The sequence below is a fragment of the Dicentrarchus labrax genome, unplaced genomic scaffold, assembly GCF_905237075.1.
Source record: "Dicentrarchus labrax unplaced genomic scaffold, dlabrax2021, whole genome shotgun sequence".
Classification (NCBI taxonomy): domain Eukaryota; kingdom Metazoa; phylum Chordata; class Actinopteri; family Moronidae; genus Dicentrarchus; species Dicentrarchus labrax.
The window spans coordinates 2,815,024-2,842,253 of record NW_026136721.1 but is presented as its reverse complement, the minus strand read 5'-3'; the positions used below and the strand labels follow the sequence as shown (position 1 = coordinate 2,842,253).

Here is a 27,230-nt window from a genome sequence, read left to right as displayed (position 1 = left end):
AATTTCCTTTAAAGTATCCTAATATTAACCCTACAGTATTCCTAGAAGAACCTAATACCAACAATGCGTTTTTAGCTCACTGATCGATTATATTTACCCTTTAATGACCTTCCAAAACACTTTATTAATTAAGTTGTTTTATATGTTTGTTTAACCCTTTAGCTCCACATCATTATGGCAGGTTGAGCTCTCATCGGCGCTAACTTGAGTATTTGTTGTGGGTAAACGTGTCGCGCTCAGTATCAGTTGTTGAATTATCGATTTTATTCATAGGGACCCGCATATGTTGTGGTGCGTCACCCCGGGGTGCGCGGCAGATGTGTTTTCATAAACACTGGCACGCGACTGGCCACGTACGGCTCCGTCTTTACCTCCCCCTTAGGTCCCCAGTGTCTCTGTACACACACAGTACACACACACACACACACACACAGCACCCCCTCCCTCCTCACACACACTTATAACGCACACACACACACACACACACACACACACACAGGCGCGTCTCTGGGCCCCCCACGTAATTACTGCGGCACTCTTCCCATAAACTTAAGCTCAGCACGTCTCCAGTAACTGCAGCGTATGCAAATGAGACAGCAGCCCGGACCAGGAGCCTCCAGGAGCCGTGGGAAGCCGTGGGGAGCCTCGCGGAGCCCCGAAGAGCCCTAGGGAGCCGCGGATCTGGTCTGTGGCCCCCTCTTCCAGCAGCTGGCCACAGTAATCTGATCTGGACACAAAGGAGCCTGTTGATCTCTGCGTTTCAGCAGGTAAAACCAAACAGAAGAAGACAGTCCCGATCCAGTCTTAGATCATGGGCCTCGAAAAAATACACAACAAATTTTATGTAGAAATGAAATAAAGTACAAACAAGCACCCCTAAACTCACGATTGAGCAGCATGGAATAATCTCAACTGCCCATATGGTTATAAATTAATAACTTTTCATCCCGTTAACCACCGTTGTTTTGTGCGTAAGCATCATTTGGGACTCTGGGAGGCGTGCGTAAAAACCTCCTGAGAAAGTGCTGATTCAAAACCTGCCAATTCCTTGAGGCTTTTTGTACTTGCCTACATTTAGCACAAGTGGCCTCTATACAACTCCCCTCCCTGCCTCCCTCCCTCCCTCAACCCCATCCAACCCTGGCAGCGTTGGTCTGGTGCCTTGTTCCTCCTGCAGCATTCAGGGAACGGAACCACCAACCCTGGCACCATCACGGGCTCAACTCACTGTGTGGAAGCTTTCACTCCGGGTGAAGATGCGTCAATATGTTCTGCAATGAAGAGGTATCAGTGTAAAAAAAATCAATTGATCATCACACAGTAGCACCCCCCCCCCCCCCCTCCCCCCAATCACCGCTTCATATGATCGATATCGTGTGATGCGCGCCGTGTTTACGTTCCCACGAGTGACCATGTGGTGTCTCCTCTTCGGGGACCAAGAAAGCGAAAAAAAAAACCCTCCCGGCTTCCCCCTCGCCATATGGCCCCGGAGGGCCCATACCGTTACAGGTCCTTTAACATGCTTCCAGTTGAGTGTAGACGGAGCCCGGTGGACAGAGGCGCATAGAGACGTGCGCTTCAGGCCGGAGGAGGGAAGGAGGGAGGGAGGGAAGCAGGGAAATAAACGTCGTTTTCTGGATGTGGGGGGGGGGGGGTAGTTAGTGGCAGATGGCTTGTAAGGGTCTGTCCGCGTCTGAAGGCGTGTCGTGGTCCTTCACTGAAGACCCCCTTCCTCCCTCCCTCCTGCATTCACAATCAATGGAAATTAAAGCGCAGAGAATGGATGAATAGTCAGACCCCGAGTCACCCTTTTTTTGTTTGGCGCAGCTACTGGTGGGCAGGAGTTAAACTACAGCAGCCCCCTACAGTAGCACTTTAGTTAAACAGTCGGAGCTCAGCCAGCAGCATCTTGGCCTGGAGATAAAAAGGGACAGAAAATCTACTGTAGGGACAACTGGGTCCAATCTCATCTGTCTCCTGGTTGAGTTTGACTCCCAGTTCCTCTCACATTACCGCCAGTTGCTTTCCCTGTGCTCCTGTTCTGGCCCCAGTTGAGTTTCTCTGCAGTATTGTTCAGGTTCAGAATCTTCAGTCAAACATTTAGTTTTTCTTTGGTCAAGTGCACAAAAACTGACTGCAGGGGGTTATTGATGATGCATTGATCAGCGATCAGTGTCTATGAGTCATATCAAACCGCTGCTATAATCTCAGATATATAATCTCTCCATTGTTGTTCCAGCCTTTCCAGACCTTTCCTACCTAATGTTAGTTATGATCAATACAACATTCACCGGGGTTTATTGGCGGGTAAATCCACTTATGTTAAAGGTTGAGAGCGGCACCAAGCTGAGATCTGCTCTACATAGACTTTATGGAAGCTGTAAAACATTCAGACTGCCTCACTTACAGACTGAAGCAGTCTCTTGTGTCCCGGAGTGAAAACAGAATTGATTCTCTATCGGAGGTTGATTGTGATGGTCACGGTTCAGCCGGCGTTTGGTGTGAGACACAGCCCGGTGTGTGAGGGGAGAGACAGACAGGTTTATTAATGGAGGAGGACTTTGGTTGGTTGTTGCTGCCATTGATTAGAGGTAATAAGTAACTAGGGACGCATCGACCATGTTAGGTGACATCAGAAGAGAAGGTCATTTGGAAGAGAAAGAGAAAGCATGTCACTGTTTGTGGGGGAGGAGGAGGAGGAGGAGGAGGAGGAGGAGCTGACAGCCGCGGTGTGGAAGACGGATCACAGCAGCAGGTAACGGACACCGGAAAACTGCAGCCGTGATGTGCATATCTGAGCACAGTGACGCAATGTACGCGCTCGGTACGGTAGCCCGCGCGTGCAGCTTGCCATTGGCTCCATTATACAGCAGAAAAAAAAATCACACTTCTAATGAACGACCTAATTAAGAAACAACCCCCCCCCCCCTCCTCCTGCTCCTCGTTCACACGCGCATACGCACGCGCACACGCCACCTTCACACAGACACACACACATACGTAAATCATGTGGTTTGTTCCTCGTGCTTACACAGGATTTTGGTCAATATTTAAAGAAGAGAAGAAGAAAAAGTAAATGTATGCGACGTTTGTCCGGTAAATGTTTGTTTGAAGTGAAAAAGTGCGCGCGCGTGTGTGTGTGTGTGTGTGTGGAGGGAGGGGAGAGAGTATTGTGTATGGGACGTGTGGGCGCGCGCTCAGCCGAGGGAGGCGCGCGCACGCTGTTATTGAGGGGAGAGCAGGTGCTGGCTGAATTACCATACAGCTGAGGGGGGGAGAGAGAGAGAGAGAGAGAGAGAGAGAGAGAGAGAGAGAGCAAACTTATTCCTCCACCACACACACAATAACAAAAGTTCCCCCTCATGTTGGCCACGCGAGCGACTCCGGTGCGCGCGCGCCCGTTTGCACACACACACACACACACACCTATACGCACGCACACACGCGTTTTTTGTATGTAAGCCCAGAATGAGGAGAAGGGGAGAGTAAAATGGAGAAGCAGAGTCCAGCCCTCCGCTCTTTACCTCACCGCGCTGCTCTGCCAAGGAATGTTTTCTTTAGTTTCCTTTGAGTCGATTCAAAGCATCAAATTCTTCCCACAACCAGAAATACCAAAATGTAGAGGGTGTGTATACAGAGAAGGGAGAGAGGGAGGGAGGAGGAGGGGTGTAAACAATTAACTGAGTCAGGGGTTTGACCAAGAAACATTTTTTCTCTCTCTCTTTTTGAATCAGCTTCAGTGGAGGGTGTTTTTTTTTTGGCACTTTACCCAAAAACATCTTAAGACTCCAAAAACAAAGAGGTTTGTCCAGAAAGGCAACAGCTGGAGGGATCAGCCCCACCGCGTCACTAACATCCTGTCGTGTGCAGGGCGTTCAACTCTTCACATGTGGGTTCAGTACAGAGTTTATGTGGCCCCTGGTTCGACTCCAACACTCTGGAGGACACAAAGTAGTTCCTCAAACAAACACACAAGTCAACAAAAAGTCCATTTTTATTTCATCCCAGTCCTGTAAATGTGAAACCTCTAAAGGATGCTCTCCTAAACGGGTGAATTCATGTCTGAAAGAAAGTGTGCAGTCCCCCCCCCCAACAGGTTGTGTGGAAGTGTGTCCCTCCGCCTGCTGGAGTCACACAGCTCTTCTTTTAAAGTTTCACTTTGCTCCAAATACTTTCACACGTCTCCATTTTGGGCTCAGATATTAACGCTGTATGTGCTGCTGCTGCTGCTGCTGCTGCTGGGGTAAAAAAAGAGGCTGTTGGGGGGTACTTGCATGGGATCCCATTGTGGAGAGCCGGGCCAGATTGGGAGGTGAAGTCGGGGAGGAGGAGGAGGAGGGGGTGCATTTGCATGTTATTACCATAGCATGTGTCAGGCCGTATATAACAGGCTGCAGGCGGCCTTGGCTGGAGACAGACGCACAGTTCACAGTGAGGAAAGACATTAGGAGGAAGAAGGAAGCATGTTGGACCAGTGACAAATCCGTCCTTGGGTTAGACCAAGAACTTCACACAAACAGCTACATCCTAACATTTGTCACTTTCTGCACAACAAAACAAGGAACCCATCTTTTTTTTTTCCGCTTTACGCATTGGATTATCGCTTTATAACGGAACTGGAGGACTTCTCTGTTTTCGATTCCCCATCGCGCACTGTAGTTCACATATCTTATTTTGTGATTTGACTTTTTTTATTTTGAAGGTTTTGGGATTTATCCTTTTTTGTTCCTCGGGACATGAATGAGAGCGGCGCGGCTGACAGCGGCAGCAGTTGATGAGAAAACCCCCGTGAGGCGACAGAAAACGTGCTCAATGCATCTTCCTCAGAGGGATTGAAGAGGAGGAGGCACCCTGAGGACAAGCCGAGCCCCGAGACTTTTTACTTTATTTATTTATTATTTATTATGTATTTATTGAATATGGGGCGCGTCATCCTGCTGACTCTCTCCGTCATGTCCATGTTGCTGTGCCAGGTAAGACACTGAATCTCTATTTCTTCCAAACAATGAACCATCACCCCTGCACCCCCCCCACCCCCCCTCCCTTCCCTTCCCTTCCCTTCCCCTCCCCTCCTCCCCACCACAACACTCACTCATACACCAGCGGTACTGTGCGGATAGTGAATGATAAGTTGCTTTCCTCCGCAGGGGTTTTGCTCGGGAGTGTTTGAGCTGAAGTTGCAGGAGTTCCTGAACAAGAAGGGAGTACAGGGCAACAAAAACTGCTGTAAGGGGGGCCTGGCCTCGTCTTTCCAGCAGCAGTGCGAGTGTCAAACCTTCTTCAGGATCTGTCTCAAGCACTACCAGCCCAACGCCTCCCCGGAGCCTCCGTGCACCTACGGCGGCGCCGTGACGCCCGTGCTCGGCTCCAACTCGTTCCAGGTCCCCGATGTCATCCCCGAGAGTTCATTCAGCAACCCCATCAGGATTAACTTCGGCTTCACGTGGCCGGTAAGTACAGCCATTCATAACCATTTCACTACAGTAGAAGGGTAGGCAGCGGAATCGCGCCATTTTTTGGGGGGTAAATCTGTGCGTAAAAACGCGCTGCGGCACGATTTCTGACCACAAGTTAAGGGCCGAGAGCGCACAAAGTTTCCAGGTATTCAGTTTCAGCAGATCGGGTTAGGCACTTTGTATTCAGCACATTGAGTGTATGGCACAATCGCCTCGGGCCTTTGCGAGATGTTATCGCCTCATCTCCGCTGGCCACCTGTCTCATGAAGCCATTTGTGTTCCCAGGGGACCTTCTCGCTGATCATTGAGGCATTACACACCGACTCCAAAGACGACCTCTCCACAGGTAGGAAATAAACACCCTTCCCCTTTTTTTCAAACTTTAGCACATTCACGCACTCTCCCGTCCTTTAACCCCTCACTTTCCGCTTCCACATGTGCACTTCAGAGAACCCAGACCGCGTTATCAGCACCATGACCACCCAGAGGCATCTAACGGTGGGAGAGGACTGGTCTCAGGACCTGCACACCGGCAGCAGGACGGAGCTCAAGTACTCGTACCGCTTTGTGTGCGATGAGCACTACTACGGCGACGGCTGCTCGGTGTTCTGCCGGCCGAGAGACGACGCCTTCGGCCACTTCACCTGTGGAGAGCGCGGGGAGATTGTGTGCGACTCCGGGTGGAAGGGACAATACTGCACTGAACGTGAGTAACACAACGTTGTTATTGTATTAGGAGCGTGTGGAGACGTGTGTGTGTGTGTGTGTGTGTGTGTGTGTGTGAGAAATGCTGAAAACTTTAAGGAATAATCTTAATTTAAAGACACAATAAATGTTCACACTGGATATATAGAAGATATAATCTAAGACAAAACACCACAAAGTTACTTTAAACGTAATAAAAACTTTATAATTTATTTGTTGTAAGTGTAGAAAAGTATAAAAAGTTCCTTTCTATGTTGGGTCTGTAATCAGATCCTCTGAGTGCCGTTAGAAGGCAACTTGTGCGTAAACACCACACGCACCCCCTCCTCCTCTTCCCTACACACACACACACACACACACACACACACGACCACTTGATTTATTCTAAGGAAAGTTTTTGGGAATAATCTCACGCGTGCCATAAATTTACATGCTACCTTCCGATTCGTTACTCTCGGAGTGGGCCGGCCGCTGATTGGCCGAGGCGGGGGAGGTATTGTTTGAAGTGGGCAGCTGCCGGCAGAGAGGAGACAATGGAGCAGCTGTCGCGCACTGGCAACACACTCGCCAGCTGTCCACTCTTATCTGCCCCAATCCGAGACATTAAGGGGAGTGTGTGTGTGAGCGAGTGTGTGTGTGTGCACAGAATGAATAAAAGAGTTTTGACCCGCAGCGAAGAAGAAAAAAGAGGGTGGTGGGGTGGGTTGAGGGGGTCTGTGTGTGTGTGTGTGTGTGTGTGTGTGTGTACACTCTCTGAGGCACACACACATTCACACACTCCCTCCTTTGTCTCAGCACTATGTTAAGCAGAAAATTCTTCCACGGTGATAAGGAGATTGAGTTTAAGGTAACAGCTAATGGGTTTAGGAGCCCCTCCTTTCTTTTATTTTAATGACTTTGTTGGGCTTTAGGTGATACTTTTATGTCTTCAAGAGAAAACCTAACAAAGGACCTGTATTTGAGTTGTTTTTCCTTCCTCAATGTGTCTCTTTTCTCTCCCTGTACAGCGATCTGCCTGCCAGGCTGTGACGAAGAGCACGGCTTCTGCGAGAAACCCGGAGAGTGCAAGTAAGTTTTCTCCAGCAGTTCACTGGGGCATTAATTAATTAGTGGGATGCATGAGGTAATGTGAGTGTACTGACCGGTGTTCCCTCCTAATTGGACAACAACAGGTGCAGAGTGGGATTCAAAGGCCGCTACTGCGACGAGTGCATTCGTTACCCGGGCTGCCTCCACGGGACCTGCCAGCAGCCCTGGCAGTGCAACTGTCAGGAGGGCTGGGGGGGACTCTTCTGCAACCAAGGTGAGGAGAGAGTGGGATGAGAGAGTGGGTGGGGGGGGGGTAATGAGTGATGAGGAGAGACAGAAAGGAAAGGAACCAGAAAGCACTGATGGGATTTGCTGTTTGAAAGATGTCTAGGTGTTCAAGTTAAAACCGGGTGAAAGTTTAGGTCACATAAAACTCTTGATTCTACAGCTTTCTGTTGGATATATTCAATGAGAAGCAGGCACTAACTACTAGACTAGAATAATGATTAAGATACCGAGACATCTTTTGATCATCAAATCTGTGTTTCTGGGTTTACCTCAGTTGTAAATGACTAAAGCCATGCTGACTAAGAAGACAGAGACAGGGGAAAGAAAGTGGACAAAGTGTTCTTGAGGCCAAGTTTTAAAAAAGTTTGGAACAGAATTTTTGCCCAAAATCATCTCTCTGGCTTTCATCCTTAAAAACTGCTTGGTAAAGTTTAAAAGTAGAGAGACAAAATAAGGCATCAAGATACCAACATAAAAGGCATCGACACTGTGGTGAAGCAACAACAACAGAGCAGCAGTTGTCTCGAAATGAACAGCGAGGACAGAAAGCAACAGGAAACAAAAAAAAAAAACACTGGAAGAAGAGAAAGAGTCATGTGTGCCGGAGGACAAAAAGACATTCTGTCGCTGCTGCTGTTGTCCTGCCATGTGTTGTGCTGTGGCTAATCCACATGTGCTGCTGTGTCTTTCCAGATCTCAACTACTGCACTCACCACAAGCCCTGCATGAATGGAGCCACTTGTAGCAACACTGGTCAGGGCAGCTACACCTGTTCCTGCAAGCCGGGCTTCACTGGGGCCAGCTGTGAGATCCAGGTCAACGAATGCGCTGGAAACCCCTGTCGCAACGGAGGAAGCTGCACTGTAAGTGTTGTTTGGTCTTTTTATACTATCTTGGAATGAGAATAGCGCCATCCTGTGACCTGTGGCTCAGTTCCAGCAAAGTCTGATTGCAACCTGGCACATCTGTCACATGCCTTTTATCCCTTTTCTGTTTTTACCTTCTCTTGAACTTTGCATTAAGCCAGAAAAGCTTCCAAAAATGTAAACATTATGAAACAATCGAACAGATGCAGCATATTAAGACTCAAAAGGGTTCAGTTTGTAGCAGCTGCAGATGCAAGACAGATCTGGATGTCAAGCCTGTTCTATTTTTTCCCCACAGGATTTGGAAAACACATATACCTGCACTTGCCCTCACGGTTTCTATGGCAACAACTGCGAGCTGAGTGCCATGACGTGTGCTGATGGGCCCTGCTCCAACGGTGGCCGCTGTGCTGACAACCCTGATGGAGGCTACTTCTGCCAGTGCCCCACAGGATACGCAGGGTTCAACTGCGAGAAGAAGATTGACCACTGCACCTCCAGCCCCTGCTCCAATGGTAAGAGTCCCTGGCTGTGTAATCCCATACAATGTGGGATGTGTACACTGTAGTGTGTCGTGAATGCCAAACATCGGATAAGGTATTCAAACATTTATGCCTATCCCTCTCTCTGTCCTCAGGTGCACGATGTGTGGATCTTGTAAACTCGTACCTGTGTCAGTGTCCAGATGGTTTCACTGGCATGAACTGTGACCACACAGGGGACGAGTGCTCTGTGTACCCTTGCCAAAACGGTGGGACGTGCCAGGAAGGTCTTAACGGCTACACCTGCACATGCCCGCCAGGATACACCGGCCGCAACTGCAGCTCTCCCATCAGCCGCTGTGAACACAACCCATGCCACAACGGTGCCACCTGCCACGAGAGAAACAACCGCTACGTCTGCGCGTGTGTTCCTGGCTACGGTGGCAGAAACTGCCAGTTCTTGCTTCCAGAGCACGCTGCGATCCGCGGGTCAGAGGTGCCCTGGATGGCCGTCGGGTCCGGCGTGGCCCTGGTGCTGCTGCTGTTGGCAGGATGCGCTGTACTTGTTGGATTTTTCCGATCAAAAGCCCAGCGCGGCGGTCAACTAGAAACCGTTGGCGAGGGAGAGACAATAAATAACCTGACTAACAACTGTCACCGGAGTGACAGAGACCTGGCGGTCAGCGTGATGCCAACACCAGGCGTCAAAAATATCAACAAGAAGATGGACTTCTGCAGCGGTGACCCCGATGAAGGATCTTCACCGGAGAGGAGCAGCTACAAGAGCCGCCATCCGCCCGCGGACTACAACCTCGTACACGAGGTCAACTACGAGCAGGCGGCTAAAGAGGCCATGCTGGAGGCGGCCTGCGAGGACAAGTGCCAATCCCAATCCCTGGACTCATTTGAGTTTGAGGAGAAACGCAGCAAACGTTTAAAATGGTAAATATTTCTTGCTGAAAAGCTGACAGACAAACTGAAACCTTGAGGCTGTGAGGATGATGAAGCTAACCATGTTTTCCTTTCTTTCCTAAAGCGATGCATCAGAAAAGAAAGCCCCAGAAATGTCTGCATGTGCGGACACCAAGTACAAATCTGTGTTTGTGATGTCAGAGGAAAAGGACGAATGTATAATTGCAACTGAGGTAAGTTTTGTATGTTTCACTTAGTTTCACCGTTCAGTGTAACAGGACTTCTGGCTGTGGTCATTTGGCCAACAAACACTGACGTGCTTCGTCTTTTCGTGTCTCTGCAGGTGTAACGAGCCACCAATGGGCTGCCCGTTGCTCATTTGCTCTATGGGAGAGTTTTTATACTCCTTCAGATGCTGCTCTAACCCTAGGGGGAGGTGTCCCGCCTTGAGACTGCTGCTGATACTGAGACGTTTAACTGATATTCAGAGTGAGCTGGTTCTCTACTGGAAAATAAGCGCAGGCAGCGGCGGCCTGTGGGATAAGAACTGGCGGGGTAAAAAAAAAAAAAGAAAAAGAAAAAGGTTTACGGTTTAAAGTAAACTGCCACTTAGCTTTCTGTTCTGCCTTTCATCGGGGAGAGGGGGTAAACAAAATAAAATATAAACGGACACTGTCTCGTGGCGATAACGTGCGATGCTACGACTTTTGTTTTTGCAACATTTGCACCCAGGCCTTTTCTCTAACCCACACGCCGTTGCTGAGCGCAGGAACTGCATCAAACGGTGGATGTTTGGCCATACTGGCCTGTTCTTCATGAGGCTGTTCACATGGGCTGTGCACCCATCACTACACCTGTGAAGACTGTATGTATACTTGATCACTGTGTTAACTGAAGTGCGTTTTCTTCCCCAAGCCCTCCAAACCATTTATGACATAGTATTGTTCTTCTTTTGTTTCTGTTCGGGACACGAAAACTTTGTCTTAATTGAAAAAAAATGTTGCTTTTTGATACAGATTGTCCTTTTGTAAAATAAAGAAAGAAAAAAACAAGAAAAAAGTTATGATTTAAAATTATGATTTAATTTAAGTTAATTTAATGACTTTGTGTTATTTTTATTATGTATTGTATATTTGTGATGTTTGTTATGATTATTTAAGTTGTTTTTTTTAATGATGATATTTGCAAAGGCACTTCAGGTCAATGGGACTTTTTTTTAAGAAAATGTTATTTAAGAGGGATTGTACTGTACAAATTGTTATGTTACTGTCTCCTTTACCGTTTTTGAATGAAGGAATTAGCCAAGACTATTTTTCCAAATAAATATTGCTAAACATGAAATTTTTAAATTGCGTCCAACTTTTGTTTTGTCCATCTGCAAGCACTCTGAAAAACACTTCTTTAGGGGTCTGTGAGCAAAGTTAATCAGTAACATCTGTTGTCTTCCCCTGGCGACCCCATAGTGGGCTTTTCTATGCCGACACTGTTGGCTACTGCCAGAAGTTGAAAGTGTCTCCCTGGAGACGGGAGAGGGGGCCTATTCATAAAAAACAATGTCCCTACGCTAGATTTACCACTCCTATTTCTCCTACTAAAGAACAAGTCAGGTAATTCATGGCTCTAAAATTCAGATCAATGTAGAGTAACGCCTACTGGACATCCAACACTTTGGGTTTTCCACCCTTCCTGTTTCCACCCCCAAAAAACCACTTTATTGGATTCTTTCTCACTAATATCTGAACTTTCCTTTAGTAAAGTTCTGTTATATCTGAACACAGCCACCATGTAGGAGAGAAAACTAATTCAATCTGCCAGTCTACATTTAGATTTTACATGTTGTTTTCTTCCACAATGACCTCTTTAAATTCCCCTCAGTTTTCTTTCTTAATTGCCCCACAAAGGCGTTGATTGTATTTAGACACAAATAACTGTAAATCATCAGCCCGGTAGAGTTGGCCTCTGGAGGGGTTTATAACCCCACAGCATTATGGGAACAGACTTCAGCAGACAATGATGGAATTGACAATGGGGCACACAAAAGGCCACCCTTGGGAGAGCCTGCGTGTCCCTCGGCATGCTGGGAGAAAGAGAGTAACAGGAACAGATGTTGTTGAGTAACAGATGCCTTCTGGCCAGAGTTCAGCCACGACCAGCCAGACCTTCAAAGGCCAGAGCTGCAGGAAGAAAAAAAAAGAATATCTATGGGCCGTCAAGAAGAGACAGCTTTTACATTGTCTCTCTGATACATTTGTTGGGATTTTGAGAAATGGCAAAGATAAGAGAACACCTAAGAGGACTTTTGTGTAGAGCGATGAATGCAGACAAAGAAACTACAGTATGGCTGCAGAAACACAAAAAAACATTCAATCAGCAGTTTGAGGAATAAAGGAAAGTTATTTTTCACACGTGAACGAATACGCATCAGGACTTTAGCAGCTTCTGAGGGACAAAAAGTTACAGAAGTGCGACTATGTTTAATTAAAAAAGATGAATGAAAATACCTTTTTCTTCTATTATCCAATTTACCAATGTAACTCATTTTCTCAGTTAATCAAAATTGTGAAAAATATTCAATCACAATTTCTGTTGACATCATTCATTTGCTTGTTTTTATCATAATTGGTTGATTCAGTTGACTCATTGATTAAATGACAAATTACCTCTAAAAACTTTCTGATACTGTACTTTTGTAACACACACACACACAGAGTTATGTGAGCGTGTTCTGAGCGATAGTTCATGAAGAAAATGAGCTTCTACTGATCACTGTGATTGCATGTGTCAATATTTTCCATCCACCAACAGTGAACGTAACTAAATACATCACGTCTGGTATTTAAGTAACACTTTTATGCATTTGAGTTTTACTTGGGTACTTCTTATGCCACTTTATACTTCCTCTTTATTACTTTTTAGAAGTGGATTTGGTGGTTTTCACTGCTTTTATCTGACAAATAAAGTTACCCTGTTAAACTTTTACATATAAAACACATGGAGAGCTTTTACATTGCAATACATTGTTACTGATTAAGCTGCCTAACAATATAAACAGGTTAATAATTAACAAATAGTGATAACTCTGCTTACACATAGTACACCAATATTAGAATAGATAATAGCTTAATAACACTGACAACACAATGAGTACTTTTACTTTTGTTAGTGTTAGTTTAGTTTGCTTACAATACTTCACTACAACTGAGCAACATTACTGAAGTTTGGACTAAAATTGGGTAAAATCTGCTGAAATGAGTAAATGAGACAAAGACGCATTCGATGCAAAAGATTCAGTCTGCGATAGTTGATGATTTGAGGTTCACTGAGCATTTATCCCGCGTTTGATATCAAGGCCTTGTGACAGGAGGGCTGAGCTACGATTAATCGATTCCGACAGACAACCACACACACACACACACACACACACACACACACACACACACAGACACACGGATACACGCGCACACACGGATACACGCGCACACAGACACACACACACAGACAGACAGACAGACAGACAGTAACGCTGACTGAAATAAAATTAAATCCACTGACGAGCAGCTGGCCTGGAGCCATAGAAGACTTTTTATTTGGAGAAAGAAATCTTTGAAATCACTCATTTTTAAAATTCAATTAATTCATTGAGTACAACATCTAAGTTCTCAGAAAAAGTTAAAATCATGCCTTTAGTCTTTTTATACATAAAAGATGTGGTTTTACGATGACAAGTGATTTTTTTTTTTATAAAATGACTGTTTCTTCTTCTGACATATTTAACCTCTGTTAAAGAAATATTAATGTAGAAAAACAATTATCAACCGCCCTCCCAACAAAAAACAGAAAACCAAAAAAAAAGGCATAACACAGTACGTTACAATGCGCTGACATGGCTTCAAAGCACACATATTACAGTACTGTACAAGGGTCCGCCTCAGACAAAATGCACCAAAACCACTTCCACTGCTGAGGATAGATCAAACCTCTGAAACAGCTCAACACTGCTTATTTACCAAACCCAGACCACAGCATGGTGTTGGCAACTGGCAAATGAGGTAAATATTTCCAAAAAAGCACCAAAGGTTTGGCGTTAAAATTTATATATAGCTTATATCCAACAGTGAGTTGGAGGAGTTTCAGTCCAGCTTCTCTTAAACTCTTACTTTTTTTAAATTCCACAACGCTGGCCAAACAAACTACTGAGTCTGCAAACTAATTTGCAATGTTCAGAGGCCAATGCATACACGCTGCCAAGCCTGCTCCCTGGAAATAAGCAGTTTTTCCACATTTAAATGGGACATTTAATGTCAATATTTATAGTGAAGTCCAGACAGAAAGGAATTGAATCTACATCTCTGCTGGATTCACTCTTTTGAATTAAAAAAGAAGTCCTGATTAAAGTGATCTTTTAGTCAAATTATCTCATCACTTGCAAAGTTCAAGCTCAAAAATGTCTCACTTATTAGGGAGGTCCACTTATGAAATCATGTCAATTAGAAGGCTCTTACAAAGCTTAAGTAAACTACTGAATATCATATAATGCTTCAACTGACAAACATTAAGGAAAATGAGCAAAAAGCAGGAACACATAAGGTCTTTTTAAGATCACCTTTTAGGTGTAAAAAAAGGAAAACAAAAACAATCTTAGGCCAAATATTTCAGGGGACAATAACATCTAGGTCTAAGTAATATGATGTGCAAACTTAACTGTGCATAGAGATCAAATTGTAATAAATATTAATGTGATAATTAAAATTATCACGAGTTTGACTTTGTCAAAACTTGTAGGGGTGATTGTACATTTTCATGATTAATTTAGTTTTACTAAAACATTAAAAAGTTTTATTTTTTTTATAATGCTGCAAGAAAAGCTTTTATTGTTTTTTATTTTTTAAGCAACAAACACTTCCCATTTATTATCAACCAGAGCCCCAAAAGACAAACACAAACACTCAATAAAAATCCCAATAAAAATCATTGATTTGTCATAGTTATTCAACCAAGTTTAACTTCCTCTGAATGGCTCTTTCACTTTAAAAGTTTTTTTTTTTATGTTCTGCCTTATTTCTGCATCAAAGAATCACATGAGCAACAAATAACAAACTGAGCGTTATAGTGATGTACAGGAATTTTACATAGAAGTACTTTAGTAAGCTTTCAAAAAGTAAACGGATCTATCTTAGCTTTCGTTTTCACTGTTTCTTCGTTTGATGTAGCTTAAAAGATGTGAAGCATAATGCCTGTCTTTGGACCACCGAGGTAATTGTAGGTGTGTGTGTGTGTGTGTGTGTGTGTGTGTGTGTGTGTGTGTGTGTGTGTGTGTGTGTGTAAAACATGCTGAAATGTTTCCCAAACATTTCAAATGAGAAAATAGTGTCCCTCCGAGCCGTCAGTGGCTCGTCCTGGTTCGAGGTATATGATCCTGGGGCCGACCAGAGGCGCCTGTGGAAAATGTTACAAAGCTGTCTGATGGATGATGGTGAATTTCATTCACACTGCTGTGCGTCACACCTCCTCCTCCCCCGTCCTCCTCCCTCCCTCCCCTCCCTGCTGTAGTCTCACTCTGCTCGGACTACTTTTTCCTTCTTCATCCAATCATTCATCAACAACCCTCTCTGTCACCCTGGTTTGCTCCTGAATAGCGTCGGGCTCCGTTCACATTCAATTCAGTTAATTCAGGAAGTGCATTTTTTTTTCTTCAATATTCAAAAATGGGAAAATGTTTACAACAATGCGTCTCCTAAGGTGCGTTTAAACTCAAAGGGAATGGCATTTCTTTTGGACCGCAGAGAGTGAATGTGACCGCAGACGTTCGTCTACAGCCGAGTGTGTGAGACAGTTCAGTCATACTCAGAACTCTAAAGTTATTTATATTTATATTGTACTTTCATAAAAGCAGAAAGCTTTTTCTTGTTCGAGTTACTTCCCTAGCAAATGCATCTTTCCTTTTATTTCCACCGCCTAAATCTGACCTGAACATTACATGGACTTTGTGTGGATTCACTTTCATTCAGCCGGAGACACATCAATATAAAAACTAAAAACAAATAAACAAAACTGAAATTTAAGTGCTCTCTAGTGCTATTTAATCGTTCCTTTAAGAGTTTAACTTCACATGGAGCTGTTTGACCACAGCTGGCGTCCTGTTAAGGTGTTTGGAAAACCTTATTCTTTCCTTTTTAAAAAATGAGGCTGTGATGTTTAAACCCAGGTTTCAGCACAGAGGCTCAGAAAGGAAGTTCCTCCTTTTCAAACCAACGGATCAATCTAAAGCTGTTTCAGGTCATCAAGCGCTTGCTAGCAAGCTAACTAGGAGGCCATTGTTTTGTAAGGGTGGATTTACATTTGCCTCAAGTATGTTATGATGGTTGAAAATAACCAGAAGGAAGATAAAACGCTGGTAAACACAGCTCCCACTCCGAGATTGTCCATATTTTTAGAGACTGCCAATGAGCTAACTTCTGAAGAAAGCTAATCCGACACCTTTCATTTTAAAACATCTCTGCATTTTAAAGAAATATTTTTCATTACAACTTGGCCCGTTTGTTTCATAGTTTTATAACTTAATCGGTTATTTTTACATTTTACTCGCCCACTTGGGATGAACATCTGCTACAGCAAGACTTAAAGATACACAGAACAGAACTGAGTGAACTCCAGTTCTCAACTTGAATTAACTGAATTGAGGGTGAATAAAACCCCGTAACCCCCCTCCCCACCAAACCCTTCCTTCCCCTTATTTCCCCTAACTTGCATCTCCATATAACCCCAATCCCCATCCCACCCCTCCCTCACCTCCACCTAGAAATCCTACGACCCCCCTCGCCCTTGCCGACTCCCACACCCGCTCTGTATTCCTAACCTCTTTGGTGACTCTCTGGCGTCTTCCAAACAGGGTTCCTACACATTCTCGGTTTTAAAATTCAAGACTTCCTCCTCTCTGAGAACCTTTTTCGCTGTTTTTTGGATGGCTGTTCAACAAGCTGTGTGATTGGTAGTGATGTCGCTCTTATGATTGGTCGTCACAACGAATGTCACAACACAGGAAATGACAGTAGGACTACAACTACTTAAGATGGGGGTAGGGAACAACTATTTTTACAAACTTTTCCTGGATTTTTGGCAATTCCAAAACACCTTTAAATTTACATGATTTTCAAACTTCAAAAGCCCTGTGTAGGAACCCTGATTGACGGTGTCATTGAGCTAAAACAATGGGAACCAATAAGCGTTGTTCCCACCAGAACAACAGATCAACAAGGCTGTTAGGACCAATTAAGTGTCGGTTCAAGGAATGGGCTCACTAACCTCTCCCCCGTATCTCCCCCTTCTCTCTCTAGGTGGAGGAAGCTCCGTGGCTGGGCATGTTGGCCATGCTGCCGACCATGCCAGCTGCGCCAGCCATACCTGAGGGCCCTCCCAGAGCCGGAGGGCTGTGCTTGGTAGGTGAGGTCATGTCGGGCCCACGCCCCTGGCCTTGGCCCTGGGCCTGGGGGGCGTGGTGGGCGTGCTGCAGGGCGTGGCGTTCCAGCAAGGTGCGATGGGTGAAGGCCCGGTGGCACACGTTGCACTGGAAGGTGCGCTCGGCACGGTGGGTGCGCATGTGCACGTTGAGCGAGCTTTTCTGGGTAAAGCGCTTGCCGCACATGGAGCACTGGAAGGCCCTGACGCCAGTGTGCACCACCATGTGTTTGAGGAGGTAGTCGCGCAGGGAGAAGGAGCGCCAGCAGATGGAGCACTGATGAGGTTTCTGACCTGGAGGGACAGGTATGCACAGACAAAGCACTCTGAATCATTTCCTATTTTTATGTAGTCAAAGTGAAGGGTAAAATAATTAATTTATTATCAATATTATAACTAAATGAAAACTAAACTAAATCTTTAATTATTAAATTCTATTGTAGCCAAAGAGCAGAGTAGAACCCAACCGATATGTGCTTTTGAAATCCGATATTTTTTATTGACGCTGACAAGATTTGCTGTTAAGTTATTTTATGCAAAACATATACAAGTAGTCAGTTTTTCTCCTCTGAAACAGCATTTAGATGACAGGACCTTAAAAGTTTGAAATACAGTTAGTTAGTAAGCAGGTCTAACGAGGCACTGACCTGCTTTCTAAATAAATAAATAAATAAATAAAAGAAGTACTGTGCTAAACAATTAAAAGGGAATTCAAATGTTTTAAGAAGTTTTAGTTAAAGTTTTGCTGATTCTTTGGGTAGAGATGATCCTCCATATTGAGTGACAGTGGATGGTTGATCCTGAAATGTCTCTAGCTATTCAGACCTACAGGTGACAGATGATGTTAGAATTAAAGCTGCATTGGCGGTTTCTTTGACCGCTTTGGAGGAGAAAAACAACAAGCTGACAGACACACAGACGTAATCTATTACTGGTTTGGTCTCTGCCAACTCCTGAGAAAAATATTTGGCTTTTTAGCTGCTAGATGTTCCGCTTTCTTCACCAGCTAGTCTCAGACTGTCTGTGTGCTGCTTAGTGCTGGGCAGGTCGTGTACAGTGAGCTTGTTTGCTGAAAAACAGCTCTATAAAAGGGATTGATAAGAAGTGTCGTGTCATTAAACCAAAATAATGAGATAGAAGAGACGGCGCTGCACAGTCGGGGATAATTCTCTGGAGGTTTGTCACTGAAAACGTCCCCGCCAGGAGACCTTTTAAAGAACAATTGAAATAAAAGAGTACTAAGTAAATAAATAATAGACGAAAATAAATAAGCAAAGTAACAAACAAATAACAAGGCGGAGGACAAGGAGGCGTGGCTTACCGGAGTGGATGAACATGTGCTTGCTGTAGTTCTTCCTGGAACGTAAAGATTTGCCACAGTGCGTGCAGTCGAACGAGGTCTCAGATCCCTGGGAGGAAGGGGAGGGGCCCGCAGAGCAGGAGGAGGTGGAGGGAGGCGGGGCCGGGGTCATCGGCGCCGGGGGAGGAGCCTGCTGACCGGGCTCCGTCCCCGCCATGCTGTCAATCCCACCCATGGGCCCGCCCACATAGAACGGAGCTGGCTGCGACTGGCTCACTGGGTACTGGAAAAGAAGCTGAGGACGAAAACAACGTCCGCTGTTAACCGGGCGTTCACCTTTTCTTTTAACTGTTTCAAATTCTTATTCGTCTTTCTGAAAGTGTTGTTCATCTCTTCTGAAACACAATGCTGCATCTATGTCTTTTTATATCGTTAGCATTTTCTTTGTGTTCTTCTAGAACATATCATTTCAATTAAATACTCAATTTAAAAAAAAGCATCACAATTACATTTACCAATTTAATTGTTTAATTATGTTTAATAGTCAAAGACAGCCGTTCTATTTACATTTACCTTTCCAAGTGGTCATGTGTCTACTCTACTAAACGAAAATGCAAACACTCTTTTGCATTTTCATTTCCAAAGTTAACACACCTGTCAGTCAAACTGTGTAGGAGTGGGTGTGAAAAAAAAAAAAAAGAAAAAAACAGTTAATCAAACTAAAACTGAAGCCTTCGTTTAGTTCTCCGTGTTATCTCTCATTGTTCTGAGTCGAGGGTTTTTCTTTAATTTTTGTGCCGCATTGCGTTAAATTCTGCTTCCTGTCAATCACTGTGAGACTAGAAGGAATCCAGTAGATTGGCTGAATGAACTGAGTGAACTGTCTTTTAGAGAGCATTCAGCTTTGGAATGTAATTACGATATGTACTTGTGTTTTTAGAAGCTGTGAATGCCACGGGTCCAGAGGGCAAAACAGTCACATTACTTTTTTTATTCATCCATTCAAGGTTAACCCATCTGCCCTGTAGACACGTCTAAAGACAACATGCCCCTCTCCCTGCTGCTCCTGCTTCACTGTGCTGAGTGGTTCACATTCTTCCTGTGGTATGTCTTTATATTTCCTTCCTATCAATTCGGTTTTATTCAGTTAAATACATCAATATATCATCAGTGGGCAAAGATGTCGAGACCCCCCTCCAACGTCAGTCACAGCTACAACTCAACAAGAAATTATAGTTATTGATGTCATTTTGGGCCAATGATATGATGATAAGCATAATAATTAGGGGTGTCCCGATCCGGTCTCAACGATTGGTAGACGCCAATCAAGGCACGTTTTAACTGATCGGCTATGTTTGGGCTTTATTGATCCGATCCAATCATTTCTAATTTTACGTCAGCTGTCACACAGACGTGTTACTCATGAAGCTTCCATGTGCGGTGTAGCTGTCGTCAACTCTCTCACCGTTTCTTTCTTCCACTCCCCTCAACTGTGTGTGTGTGTGTGTGTGTGTGTGTGTGTGTGTGTGTGTGTGTGTGTGTGAGAGAGAGAGAGAGAGAGAGAGAGAGAGAGAGGGAGCAGGAGCAGCTGGAGTCAGTTTCACTGTGGACGGGGCTGCCTGTGCTCGGAGGAGAGAGCGGTAGATATCTGACAGAACCACACTCAATGCGCCACTGCAAGTGCAACAATAGCCCGAAGAACAATCATAATGAATGTAATCCGCACAAAAGATGGAGAGAGAACGGAAATAAAGACAGCAGAATACAGACAGTTCATTCAGGTAACTCAGGTAAAGGATGCACTGAGGCAACAAATACTGGAGAGGGAAAAAATAAGAACAGGGAACAGCTTCAATGAGGGCACTTTGCTCCTTAATGCCATGCAGAGCTATTGAATTGTCAGGCATATACACTGGATTGATTTTAGTAACTTTAATGCACTTGAAGTGTGCAATGTGCACTGTATGAGCTAAAAAAAAAAAAAAAGGGTTAGGGCATAATGCAAGTACATCCTTTTAAAGAGCAATGAACTTCTAATTCTTAAGAATATTCAGACATTGGACCTATAATGTGAAATATATTATAAATATAAATATTCTTCTGGTGGTGATTCTTAAACGATAAGTCGATATACTTTAAACAAAAGTTCACTCAAGACGATCAACAGCCTTCACTGATAAATCTGTACTGAGCTTTATGGCGTAATACATCGCATCAAAACATGTTGCTCATCTATTACTTATAAAGTTTAGTTAATTATTTCCTCAGATATTTCTGATTCATAAAATGTTCATAGAAAGATTAAAAGGTGTTTGTTATTCCTGATCAATGCATTTGAATTCGATTACAGTGGCTGGTTTTAGTTTTTCTATGTCCTTGCTCGGTTTATTTGTCATTAAATAAAATTCTTTATTCCTATTAAATATATATTATTATATGATTACTGTTAGTAACAATGCAAGTAACAAATTCTGCCATTTGTAAAGCTTCAAAATCTCTTTCTTTCTTTTGTGTGTGTGAATCTAATTGGTGAATTTCCTTTTGAACTATACGTCTTGAAGAACATTGTCAATGTTTGAGCACATATTTTTTTAGTTGGCACAATTAGAAAAGCAACTGGCAAACAATCTGATCTCTGTTTGTGGTGTCTGTTAGTGTTTGTTTTCCACCTTTAACTGTAACTTCGTCTGTTGTCTTTTAACTCTCTACCCAGCTCACAGAAACAGATTTAATATCACCACGAGTCTGATGCGAGACACTGACCTGGTTGTTGATGGACTGTGTGGTTGGAGGCGGAGTCAGAGGCTTGTTGACCCTTCCTCTGGGGTTGAAAGCCATGGCCTGAGGAGGCTCACTCTGGGGCCAGAAGCTCTCAGAAAACACCCCCTGCTCATCATAGAAATCCTGAAAGATTCACACAAACATGTGCAGCCTTAATTACAGATTCCAGCACACATATCTCAGATGAAAGACCTGACAATGCCAGCTTCAAGGATTGTTAAAACTAACAGTACCGCCTCCTGGTTGTTCACCTCCACCAACCAGTAGAGTTGCAGTTTACATCCATGTCTGTTCATCCTCATATAATATATGTAGTGAAGACTTTCAAGGAATTGAAAAAGCAAAGTGAAACCATTGAGCTCGCAGTGGACTACAGCAGTCGGATTCCTTGTTCGTGTTCACATGCTCGACCGATAAAGCAGATTCTGACAGAACCCAAAGTTGTTGCCGTGATAGCAGACAATGCTTCAAATATGGTTGACATTACACTCATCTTAATCCTGGCAGCACAGAAGATCTACACAGTCGCCACAGTTTGAAGGTGGGACCCCAACATTACTGTCATCAGTTCAGTATCCAGCCAAACGTGAAATGTGGTCACAATCTCGAGTTATGGCTTTGATGAATTACGATGTCACAGTGAAGTTGACCTTCGGCCTTTTGAATATAACGTGTCATCGCCTCATCCTATTACATATTTGTGTGAAATTTTGTCATAATTGCCGTATGAATAACATATTTTGGGAGGCCACAGTGACCTTTAACCACCAAATCAGTTCATTATTGACTCCAAGTGGATGTTTGTGCCAGATACAATGAAATTCTCTCCAGGCTTTCCTGAGATATCACGTTATCACTAAATCCCTCACATTTATTAAATCTTTTTAGAAAACACACCTTTCTTTTTCTCTTCTTTAGTTCTCCCAGTTGTAAATATTGAGACCCCACTCAAATGTCTTTGAGCGGGACAGTGGACGCTACCCTACCCCATCAGGTGAAGATCTTGCCTGTCTCTGTGCTCCTTTGGTGAAACATAAAATATGTATTCACCTCTACAAATGTGTGCAAATCCCTAACTAAACATGTGTTAGTACCCCACTATACAGAGCACATCCCTCATTGTTTGCACTTACAACCAACTGTTTCCCCAATCCTACACGTCCATGAGGGCAGACGTGGGAAAGATCAACTCGCAAGATACGTAACTGTCAAAACAGGACAGATCCCAACATTTATCTGTTAGTCAGAGAAGCATGTGGAGTTAAACCAGCCACCGAGAGGAAGGCAACATGGATTAAAATCTCACATATATGTCATTTTATATTGCATCATTATATAGGACATTTTCTGCACATCCATTCAAAAAGCCATTTAACAAAAATAACCAGAAGAAAAGGTCTGTTTATCATCGCACTTTATCATATTTATCCAACATACAAGACTGTAAATCCAATATTTAAAGCAATTCTGCATATTGTAGATATTTGCAACACTGTCATAAAACCCCAACATGTGACCTGTATCTGGGTAGGTTATCTGGATGATTACACCTCTTTACAGTCCTTTGCATTTCGACCTGGTCACGAACATTCTCGTCATCTCAATTCTGCCTGCTTTGTGGTGAGAGGACTGTCTCACCTAATTTATAAACACGCAAGTTGCGATTTCCATGTACAAATTTCCCTTTTCACAGCTCAAAACAAACACTGGAGCACTGCATCACTCGTTCATTTATCTGCAATTCGCCGCCACAATCACTTGTAAAATATGACTCTGGGCCTATTTGCGATCTACGTGTTAGCAGTACTTCTTTGTGAACGGTGGGCAGTCCTGCAAACAATCCTTGCATGTCCTCGAGGGGCCATAAGGCGAGGGTGGTGTGACGGACAGAGAGGCAATCAGAATCAATAGAGAATCTAGCACTAATTTTAGCCCGACTACCACCATCAGTCGCGTGGCGTTTGTCTCGCACGTTGTAGCGGTCCCGTGAGAATCTCCTGATGCTGCTGTAGGTTCTACTTATCCATCATTGCTTTGTGACAAACAGCTTGAGACAGCAGAAGAGGTGGCGTTAGGTGACTTTCCAACATGTTGGGTGACTTTCTTTCTTAAAAAAGAATCTAATTGTACGGATGTCATTTACACCTAGCTGAGATCCAATCCCAGTGTGAACCCCATCCCAACTGCAGTGCCTCCTGTGTGCAACCACACCTTACATCAACTTGTTTTTCTCCTTATCCAGACGAGATATCTCATGGGGTCGAACAGAGGACTTACAGACGTGACTATCTACGGAAAAATGTCTACCGGTTGACAAATCTCTAGTTGTCTCATGGCACTGTATACTTCATCATATAACCCAACTCTACAGACACTTATGCCATCAATCCAAAATGATTTTTAGAATAAAATAATCTAATTATGGCAAAAATATCATGATTATTCTGATCAATATTGACGTCACATTTATTCATTGACTTTGGAAACATCATGCATCTATTGAACTTTCAACAGTGGCTTTAACAGGATTCCCTTGAGCTTCAAACTGAAAAAGAAACAAAAAATAAGTGAAATAAGTATAACATGTACAGCAGCATGTGTCCTTTTACTCGTTTTTTTTCTGTGTGATATGTCTCTAACTCATTCAGTATTTAGTGTGTTTGGCCACCAGCTCCGGGCGCATTACGCACACACAGTCATCACTGTAGAGAGTCAATGCACGCGCCGCAAGCTGTCATATGCTTTGGCTCTCTTCTCATTTATTTGTACAAGGTTTTGGGACTGCCGCAGTCCGCTCTCCCAAAATAAGTTCACTGTGTATGTGTGCGTTTGTGTGCCGTTTTCATATCTTCAGCGTTGGTCGAGTGGCCGAGCAGAGAGGAAGCGGAGGTAGCAAGAAAGCCGGTGAATCGGAGGAATAAATGTTTGTGTCACAGCGGTTGCACACCCACACCCCATCACAGACCTGCGCTAATCTCCACAACGCCTGATTTGGTGTGAATACGACCAAAGGCTCTCTTTCTGTCTTGGCTCCAGCTGAATTAAACATGCCACAGTGTGGCTGAGACTGAGTTTGGGTGGGGAGGGGCAAAGGCGCACCGCTGTAAAGGAAAGGAACAATAATCGTTTTATCTCCATTATCTATTTTCTATAATCGTTCGAAACCAAAATCATAGTTGAAAACTAAATTCGATTAATCTCCCAGCCCTACTCCAAATAGTGTCTGGTTACTTCTACAATCATAATTAATTTTGTAATCAGTTTTAGTAGATAATTAAGTTTGAATACACAATAAAGATATACACTAAAATGTAGTGCATAAAAAAACCTCAAAACCAGGGGATCAAACTATGGAGTGTACAGATAACTGTAAAATAATCATAATGCCACATCACTGCGTTCCACTTCCAGCAGTGAGGAGCAAACAGTGCAATGCTCTATGAGTTTTCAAATAGTCTGCACTGAGATATGCAAGTAACAAACTGCTTCACACCGTGTGAACTAAAGACAGGCGATTAGATTATTTCAAGCGGTGTTGGGTAAATTGATGATCACATGCTCCGCTTTGCATGAAAAACATAACGCCTTCACCTCCAAAATTCAGTGCATTAATCCATTCCCAATCTTACTCTGCAGCACTTTTGAGAAAACTGACAGGCAAAGCTGAATCCTTTCTGACTATGTGGCAGATGTTCCGTGTGTAGTCTGCAGGGTACAGCAGGCTGCGGCATAAATCTGCTCCACCATTTTCCCTCTTCTTACTTCAAGACTAGAGAATAAATCTAACCCAATAAGGTAAAAAGTTTCATTCTGAAGCAAATTATTAAATGTTCCACCAGAATATTACCTTGAAATCAATGCTCAACACTTAGAATCTGCGAGATGTTTAATGCTCCGAATGTCCTGCGAGCAGTGGATGATGAATGATTAAAATGTTCAATAAAAGTGAGCTTTACATCTCGGATAGGGTTTTCTTTTATAAGTTCCTCTCTTTTATTGGCTCCCACAGCTGCAGCTCACCTCAGGGTTAAACCCACCTGTCCAAAGCCTGCCATGGATTCCTGGGAGCCCTCCTGCTCTCCACCTCGTCTCCCGTCTTCCAAGGCGTAGACTGTCCCATCTGTTTCCTGAACCCCTTCATCTTTCACCACCACTCCCTCTCCTCCCAGCACCTAGAGAGGTAAAAAAATAAAATAAAATAAAAAAAAAGGTCCACTTCAATTTTGAGTTGTAAAGAAATCATGTTTAAAGCAGTGTCAGCAGATTATCTATGAACAGTGGCTACAGCCCCCTCATGCAAGTGCTGATAAGTTTAATGACCTACAGTAAATATGCAGAAGTCCATAGAATATCAACAAGGCAAATTACTGCTGAAGTTAAGGCGAGAGCGTCTCTTCAATTGTGCAAAGTGCAGAAACATCTCAGCGATATACGCCAATGCAGTGTGAGAAGAGGGAAAAGGCAGAAAAAGAAAGAAAAGCAAACCGTTGCAGCTCTGCATGCCTGAAAGCTGTAACCATGGCAACCCTTCCCCTTATCCCTCTACCTGGAGTCTTAGCGGCTGCCTCTGCTTGCGGCTGTGGCTCGCCCCCCTGTCTCTGTCTCCGTCTCTTCCCCGCTCTCTCCCGTCCAAGTCCTCCTCCTCGCTGTATCTGTCCATCCCCACGAGGTCATCAGAGAGGTCGGTTGTGTTGCCGCGGAGGCTGTCCCTGCCGATGCTGTCCACACTGCCCACACCGGAGCTGCAGCCCCCCGTGCTACTGGTGCTGGCTCCGTTGGCCGTCTGCGCCAACAGGTCTCGGAGCTTGTACCTGACGTCCTGAGTACAACTGGAGCTCTGCTTCATGAGGATTGCGCCGGGCCCAGAGCCCAGACCGTCACCGCCACACATGGAGCCGGGGCCCATGTCGCCCAGCGCCATCAGACTCACGGTGTTCGCTTGCTCCATCGGGCCTGGGCCGCTTTCACTGACATTGACGCTGGCACCCCCTAACCCCCCGCCCATGTTACTAGCCGCACACTCAGCCATGAAGTTGGAGAAGTTAGCGTAACCTCCACCCCCACCGCCAACAGAACAGCTTCCACTGCCGCCTCTCTCGGCCCCTTTCCCCCCACCGCGCTCTTCTTGTTTCGGGAGAACTCCTCCGAGCATCCCTCCTCCCGCTGCCGCCGCCGCCGCCGCCGCCGCAGCTGCACTCGCCGCCCCTGCCGCTGCCTTCCTCTGAGAGATGATCTGGGTGCACTCGTCAATGACCGTCTTGATCTGCAGGATGCTGGCGGCGGTGAGGATGCAGAGGGCCTGCGACTGCAGCACCACCAGCGAGCCGCTGTACATGAAATCCACAAGCTGCTTCACGGTTTCGGCAGGCACCAGCGGTGGCACAGAGATTTCAGAGTGACCCAGCAGCAGCTTGTCCTGGAAGAAGGGGCTGCCAGCCGCCAGGACGCAGGCGTGAGCGCGCAGAGAGGCATCGTGTATCCGCACGGTCACATCGCAGAAGAGGCCCTCGCGCCGCTGCGTGCGCAGGGCTTCCAGCACCGACTGGCTGGAGTTGTGAAGGTGGATGTAGTGCACGGTCTCGGTGCCGGGTGCCATCGCGGGAGGGGGCGAGTCGCTGGGGACGGGGTGGGAGTGGGGATGGGGGAGGGGGGGTAGGTGTCTGGGGTTCTGCGTCAGCTTGAGGGATAAGGAGGGCAGGGAGGGAAACGGGTACAGTGCATGGGCCACGGTGGGTCCGCGTCCCCTCAAACAGTCATGAGTCTGATGGAAGCTTTCAAACTGCTGCGGTTCGAGTGTGAGGAGCTGCCTTTGTCGCCCTGAGAGGGACAACAAAGGAGGGACGTCAAGAGGTCGTTTCCACCGGCTTCCCCGTCTCAATTACAGCCCTGTTGAAGGAAACATAATTAGATTAAACCACTAAAGCTCTTAATGTGTTAAATGTTTACACTAGCTGAC

The 27,230-nt window shown here is 44.8% G+C and overlaps 2 protein-coding genes across 3 annotated transcripts in view; one reads left to right on the top strand and one right to left on the bottom strand.

Annotated features, from left to right (window-relative positions):
- Window positions 1–4,337: 4,337 nt before the first annotated feature.
- dla (deltaA) lies at window positions 4,338–11,087 on the top strand. The gene is made up of 11 exons (XM_051386322.1): window positions 4,338–4,973; window positions 5,148–5,450; window positions 5,742–5,802; window positions 5,905–6,162; window positions 7,169–7,229; window positions 7,334–7,464; window positions 8,172–8,341; window positions 8,643–8,859; window positions 8,982–9,768; window positions 9,863–9,971; window positions 10,082–11,087. Exons 1-11 carry the CDS (start codon window positions 4,905–4,907, stop codon window positions 10,085–10,087), a joined length of 2,172 nt encoding a protein of 723 aa, XP_051242282.1. The 5' UTR covers window positions 4,338–4,904; the 3' UTR covers window positions 10,088–11,087.
- Window positions 11,088–13,286: 2,199 nt separating this feature from the next.
- The window catches only part of zbtb45 (zinc finger and BTB domain containing 45), a 15,131-nt gene continuing 1,187 nt past the window's right edge, over window positions 13,287–27,230 (bottom strand). For both annotated transcript variants that reach the window (XM_051386323.1, XM_051386324.1), the window contains exons 2-6: window positions 25,821–27,160; window positions 25,312–25,446; window positions 21,257–21,397; window positions 18,515–18,788; window positions 13,287–17,487 (exon numbers count right to left, since the gene is read on the bottom strand). In XM_051386323.1, coding sequence (XP_051242283.1) covers window positions 17,069–17,487; window positions 18,515–18,788; window positions 21,257–21,397; window positions 25,312–25,446; window positions 25,821–26,870 — 2,019 coding nt within the window. In that variant the 5' untranslated portion in view covers window positions 26,871–27,160 and the 3' untranslated portion in view covers window positions 13,287–17,068. The remainder of the gene's footprint in view (window positions 17,488–18,514; window positions 18,789–21,256; window positions 21,398–25,311; window positions 25,447–25,820; window positions 27,161–27,230) is intronic.